The sequence below is a fragment of the Mustela erminea genome, chromosome 6 (assembly GCF_009829155.1).
Source record: "Mustela erminea isolate mMusErm1 chromosome 6, mMusErm1.Pri, whole genome shotgun sequence".
Lineage (NCBI taxonomy): Eukaryota > Metazoa > Chordata > Mammalia > Carnivora > Mustelidae > Mustela > Mustela erminea.
Window position 1 is genome coordinate 83,983,587 of NC_045619.1, and position 7,180 is coordinate 83,990,766.

Below are 7,180 nucleotides of genomic sequence, written 5' to 3' on the forward strand. Positions count from 1 at the left end.
TCAATGATTCTATACTTGGGGAGAAGCTTATGAGTAGAGTACTCTCTGGGCAACCCATCTTCCCCTGTCCTGCTTTTCTGGCCTCATGAGGCCTATGATCTCTCATCTTCCGCTCTCACTTAAATAAAGGAAGTGCCATGCACAGGGGAATAGGATCTGCAAAGAATGCCATTAGTGATGGAAGCCATAACAATTATTCCCTAAGATACTTTTTTTTAATTTTATTTTTTTCAGTGTTCCAAGATTCAATGTTTATGCACCACATCTGGTGCTCCATGCAATATGTGCCCTCCCCAGTACCCACCACCAGACTCATCCAACACTCCATCCTCCTACCCTCCAAAACCTTCAGTTTGTTTCTCAGAGTCCAGTCTCTCATGGTGCTGGGAAAATTGGACAGCTATATGCAGAATAATTAAACTTGACCATTCTTTAACACCATACACAAAGATAAACTCAGAGTGGATAAAAGACCTTAACGTGAGGCAGGAATCTATCAAAATCCTAGAGGAGAACATAGGCAGTAACCTCTTCAACATTGGCCACAGCAACTTCTTTCAAGACATGTCTCCAAAAGAAAGAAAAGCAAAAAACTTTTGGGACTTCATCAAGATCAAAGGCTTCTTCAAAGAATGAGTCATTAATGTTGCTGCCACAAGTTGTTATCCATCATAACTTAATGAAGATAGACATCTATTTCACACCAAGTACAAACATGAATTCCAAATGATTACAGACTTAAATGTAAAAAGTTAAAAATTAAAGGCTAATAATGACATCTAGGAAACTTTTTAAAATCAAAGCTGAGGTAGATCTTTACCTAGATAGGTAAATAGACTTAATGTTTATAATGTTTAATGTTTCACAACTTATTTATTTATGTATGAATACATTAAAAAAAACTTTGGCTTGGCAAAATATACCATTAAAAAAAGACAAGAGCACATAATAGAGCTGAAAAGACACTTGCTGCATAGAATACAAATGGTTAACATACCTGAAATGTAAAGTGCTCTAAAACATTAATAAAAACAGCAAACAAGCCAAAAGTAAAATGGGCTATGGATATGATCTTCACAAAACAACAAATGCAAATGGTCAACTAATATGTGAAAAGACATTAATATTGCCTACTAGTCAAAAGAATACAAACTGAAGGGGCATCTGGGTGGCTCAGTTGTTAAGCATCTGCCTTTCAGCTCAGGTCATGATCCCGGCATCCTGGGTTCAAGCCCTGCACTGGGCTTCCTGCTTGGCAAGAAGCCTGCTTCTTCATTTCCCACTTCCCCTGCTTGTGTTTCCTCTAACTCTGTGTCTCTCTCTGTCAAATAAATAAAATCTTAAAAAAATACAAACTGAAATAAAAATATCATTATATAATAAACTATAATATATTGCAGACTCAGTAGGGGTTAAAGGGCACTCTTACTCTGCTGGTGAAAATGTAAAGTATACCTGGTAAACAATTTGGCAATGTCAATTAGAATTAGAAATATGTATACACTTTACAATTCTATTTCTGGGAATCAATTCCAGAGAAATAAAAACACTAAATTTCTGTACTATGTACTGAGAAATGTTTATTGTAGCATTTTTTGTAGTGGTTAAAAAAATTGAAACAAAGTTGCTTCCATATTTTAGCTAAGCAAAATATGTGAGAATGAGAAAGACAAATACCATATGATTTCACTTATACGTGGTCTAAAAACAAAACAAATGCCAAACTGTGGAAAGAACCAAGAGGCCCTTCAATGAACAAATGAATAAAGAAGATATGGTCCATATATACAATGGAGTATTATGCCTCCATCAGAAAGGATGAATACCCAACTTTTGTAGCAACATGGACAGGACTGGAAGAGATTATGCTGAGTGAAATAAGTCAAGCAGAAAGAGTCCATTATCATATGGTTTCACTTACTTGTGGAACATAAGCAATAGCATGGAGGACATTGGGAATTGGAGAGAAGTGAGTTGGAGGAACTTGGAGGGGGAGACGAACCATGAGAGACTGTGGAATCTGAGAAAAAAACAGGGTTTTGGGAGGCAGGGATTTTGGAGGGGAACCCCAAAAGGAGTTGGGTGAGCCTGGTGGTGGGTATTATGGAGGGCACATATTGCATGGAGCACTGGGTGTGGTGCGTAAACAATGAAAGCTGGGACACTGAAAAGAAATAAAATAAAATAAAGTGGAAAAAAAATGAATAAGCAAATAAGCAAAAAGCAAAATCTGACCTGTAAATACAAAGAATTGATGATTGCTTTAAGGAAGATGGGTCAGGGGATGGGCAAAATGGGTGAAGGGGAGTGGGAGATACAGGCTTCCAGCTATGAAAGTAATAAATCCAGGAATAAAAGACACAGCATAAGAAATATGATATTGTAATAGTGTTGTATTATGACAGAAGGTAGCTACACGTGTGGTGAGCCTAACATAAGATATAAAAGTTGAATCACTACGTTGTAAACCTGAAACTAATGTAACATTGTATGTCAACTATACTCATATAAACACTTTTTTTTTTTTAATGGAAGCAAAGTGAATCCATATGTAGGGAAATGGCTTGAGAAATTAGGACACATTCACAAGATGGGATTTAATGCTGACACACAAAAAAATGAATTGGAGCTATGCCATTTGACATGTAATAAGTTTTATAAATTATTAATGAATGAGAAAAGAAAATATGTATTATATTATATATAGTTTTTAAACAGAGATGGAAAAGCTTCTATATATGCACATAGATGACAGAATACGTGTGCAGAAACTCGAACATGAATATATAAGACAAAGAAAGCTAAGAAAGATAAATACTTTGTGGTTAACATGGGTTACCTTGAGTAGAGAATAAGTAGGAGAAAATGTTGAAGGGTAGCGACTCCTCCTGCCCCCCAAAATCACCAGGAAATAGACTGTATGATAGGATCCCATTCAGGTATTTATATAAAATGGTGTCTGGATAAATTAATATATGTAAAAATTATTTTAAAAACACTACACAGAGATGAACCATGAGAGACTATGGACTCTGAAAAACAATCTGTTGAGGGCATGTATTGCATGGAGCACTGGGGATGGTGCATAAACAATGAATTCTAGTACACTGAGAATTAAAATAAAAAATTTTAAAAAACAGTACACAGAAATTAAATATACATGCTTCAGTTAAGAGAAATATAAACTCCTAGAAAAATTCCCTAGATTATTTGAGATAAAATTCATCCATTACTATTATTTCTTTTATGTGTAATTCTTTCCTTCTTTGGTTCTGATTTTAGCTTTCAGGTCATGTTAATTTGAATTCTAGGCCTCAACAGAGCATCATAGAAGAATATAAGATAGAGGGAGTTACTAGATTTCTTTTTTTTAAAATTTTTATTGTGTTCATGTCAGTCACCCTACAATACGTCATTAGTTTTTGATGCAGTGTTCCATGACTCATTGTTTATGCATAACACCCAGTGCTCCATGTAGTATGTACCCTCCTTAATACCCACCACTAGGCTTACCCATTCCCCCATGCCCCTCTCCTCTAAAACCCTCAGTTTGTTTCTTGGAGTCCACAGTCTCTCATGGTTCATTTCCCTCTCTGATTTCCCCCCTTTGCTTTTCCTTTCCTTCTCCTAATGTCCTCCATGTTATTCCTTATGTTCCCCAAGTAAGTGAAATCATATGATAAACTAGCTTTCTTCCATTAGGGAGATAGCATGCCAAGCAAGGTAGACATTGTAGCTTTAGAGGGATTGGAGGTTCATTTTTTCAAGGTCCTCCAAATTCTCCATGATGTCATTATTCCAATTATTCAGATGATGCAATTCCCTGATAAACATCTAATTCTCCTATAAGCAACCTGTTGTGATAGTAAATTCATGGAATCAGTCTGAGTTATTTTGTATAGACTCTACTTTGTGTCTATAAAATGAAAGATATCCTTTCAGCATAGGAAAAGAAAGGCCCTGAAGTTCATTCTGTACCTGAAGATCAAAAATCAAGAAATGAAATAATTATCTTGACAATAGAAGACCTGTAGTCTTGGCATTCCTCTTTCTCTTGGACTTGTTTAATTTTAGTATTTTCTCCTTATTCAGAGGCTTAGCACAAGTCCACTGTCTCAGGCAATCGTGGGCCTTAAGGGTGGCAATTATATATCATGAGCAGAAAAAAAAAAATGAAAAGACAATTCACTTCATTGTACAGATCTTAGCACAATAACTATTTCTACATATCCTTACTTCCCTGAGAGGAGTTGTTTACAAATCAGTCTCCAGTTCCAATTTCAAAACTAATTTTCTTTCTTTGAAAGCAACAGAAACTGCCTGTGGATAACCTGATTAAAGGCAGAAAAGGAAGTTTTTTGGGGGGGGGATGACTCATAAAACAGAAGAGAAAGGGTAGCATACTAAATACTTTGTTTTCTCAAATCTTAACCAAATAACTAATTCTAAACACTTTGTATTTCACTAATTCAGTTGACTTAATTTCACCTTTGATACCTGTATCAGTTACCATTCTTTGATTGTAAGCAACTGCATCTGATAGTAAATAATTTTAAGAAGGATCCATGAGCTTTGTAGACTTAATGGAGAGGGCATACTAAGAGTATGTTCAAACTGCATAGGTTAAACTCCAGCACCACCATTTCCTTGCTGTGAGTCACTGGACAGGCAAACGTCTTCATTTCCTCACCAGTAAAGGAAAATTAACAATAAACCTATCTCATACCTGTTGAGATGATTAAGTAGGGTAACAAAAGTAAGGTACTGTATTAGTTTTCTATTGCCCTATAACAAATTACCACAAACGTAGTGACTTAAAATGGCAGAAATATATTATCTCAGAGATCTTTATATCAGAATCTGGATGGGCTCAACTGATTCCATTCTTCTGGATCACACAAGGCCCAATCAAGCCAATAATGTTTATATTATCTTTGACCTTCCCTTCTGGCTTGTTGTTCCTGACTACAGCTGGAGAATTTTCCCTGCTTTTTAAGGATTCATATGATTGGACTGAACCCACCTGGATAATCCAGGATACTCTCCCTATTTTAAGGTCTATAATTTTATATATCTGCTCAATCCCTAATGCCATATAACATATTCATAATTTCCAGGGATTTAGGAGGAGCTCTTTGGGGGGCCAGCCTGTCTATCACAGGAACTTATTAGCACACTTTTTTGACATGAGTTAAGAAATGTAACAAATTAGCTATTGTTACAATAGTTACTATATTGTAACTATATACACAATAGTAACAATAGTTACTATAACTATATATAATACTATATTGTAACTATATATATAACAATTGTTACTATATTGTTACTATATTAATATGACCTAATGAAGGACAACTGCTAGGGGAGCTGGATTTCATGGTGTCTTTAGGCATTACACTCAGACTGACTCTGTTCTAAATGCTGTCTTTTCTTGTTGTTTATTCCTGCTAAGTACTTGAATTTCCTAGAGTAAGATTCTGAATAACCTCACTTGGGTCTTGGTTTTAATTCTTACCTCAGCTCACTGTTAGGAGAAAGGGACAGAAAAGTTAGCCTATCTTAGGCTACAGGATCACCCTGTTTTACAGATAAGAATTTGAAAGAACTAGTTTTCCTAAGGATTTAGATGTAATTATTTGAAGAAGTGTGAAGGAGTAATGAGAAGCCAATAGCAACAGATGCCCACATAGACATGAAAAATAAATTAACATTTTTATAAAATGATCCCCTAAAAAAGAAGGCTATCTGATTCATTTCTCCTTTTCTGAACAAGAATGTACACTAATCATCCTGAGATATTAGTTTTCTGTCCTCTTCATAAGCATCTTCAAGAAAATAATGCCACCATGTTCTCTGTAGCATCTAACATCATGGACAACCAAGAAACTCTCCTTAAAGTTCATTATTTGATCATGTAACATAGTAGTTCAATTCCCTTTAGTCATGACTTGGGGTCTATCACATGAGAGAATGAAAATATTTTCTGAACATTCTTCCCAATGCTGTCTTCACCTCCTTGTTCTGCAGGCTATAAATGAGGGGATTTAGCATGGGAGTGACCACACTGTACTGTAAGGAGAATATCATCTCCAGAGGGGAGCCTGAAGTTGGCAAGAGGTAGCTGAGGAAACCTGAGCTATAGAACAAAGTCACAGTAGTAAGGTGGGAGGAGCAGGTGGAGAAGGCCTTGCCTCTGCCTGAGGTAGAGCTAATGCTCAGGATGGTGGAGACAATTCGGACATAGGAGGAAAAAATCATAATGAAGGTTCCAAAGAAATGTAGGACAGAGGAGCAGAGCAGGAGTGTGAAGTTGATGGACGTATCAGAGCAAGACAGAGGGAAGAGAGAAGACAGCTCACAGCTGAAGTGAGGAATAGTCTGGTCCTCACAGTAGTCTAAATTGACAGCCAAGAGGATATTGATGAGAGCATCAGCAAAGGCCAGGCCCCAGGAACCCCACACCATCCCAACACAGAGCTGGTTGCTCATCACCTGGCCATAGAGCAGAGGGGAGGTGATGGCTACATAGCGGTCATAGGCCATCACAGCCAGCAGACAGGCCTCAGTACCTCCGGTGGCAAAGACAAAGAAGGCCTGAGCCAGACAGCTCTCTACAAAGATGGTTTTGCTTTCAGAAAGTAGATTCTCCAGCATCTTGGGGACTGTGACAGATGAGTGGCAGAGGTCCAGGAAGGAGAGCTGTCTCAAAAAGAAGTACATGGGCATGTGAAGGTGGGAATCAGCCTTAATCACCAGCAGCATCAAGAAATTTCCCATCAGAGTGAAGAGATAAATCAGAAGGAATAGCATGAAGAGTATGTCCTGAATTTTGGGGTCAGTAGATAGTCCAAGGAGAATGAACTCACTGATAGCACTGTAGTTTTTCATTGCCATCTAGAGAAGTATTCTCTCTGGAAAACAAGAAGATCCACCAAAAGTCTTTCAGTGCCTCTCAGTACCCCACCACCTTGATCTTATTCTACATGAATATCTTTTCATTACTGTCTCACAATCCACATTCAGTTATTTAAAAGTTAATTTCTTGGTCATCATCTTGTCATTGATATTTTAAATAAGGCAAGATCCTATTTTTGATTATAATCTTTTTTTGGAGCCATAATCCTTTTATGTAGTTTAGAGTGATACATTTGAAAAGAAGTTTCCTGATATGAGAAGA

The 7,180-nt window shown here is 36.9% G+C and overlaps 1 protein-coding gene across 1 annotated transcript; it reads right to left on the reverse strand.

Annotated features, from left to right (window-relative positions):
- Positions 1-5,961: 5,961 nt before the first annotated feature.
- On the reverse strand, positions 5,962-6,897 carry LOC116593543 (olfactory receptor 8S1-like). The gene has a single exon (XM_032347838.1). It carries the CDS (start codon positions 6,895-6,897, stop codon positions 5,962-5,964), a length of 936 nt encoding a protein of 311 aa, XP_032203729.1.
- Between the last annotated feature and the right edge of the window lie 283 nt (positions 6,898-7,180).

Coding starts and splice junctions, on each gene's coding strand:
- LOC116593543 (XM_032347838.1), bottom strand. CDS start 6,897: ATGGCAATGAAAAACTACAGTGCTATCAGTGAGTTCATTCTCCTTGGA.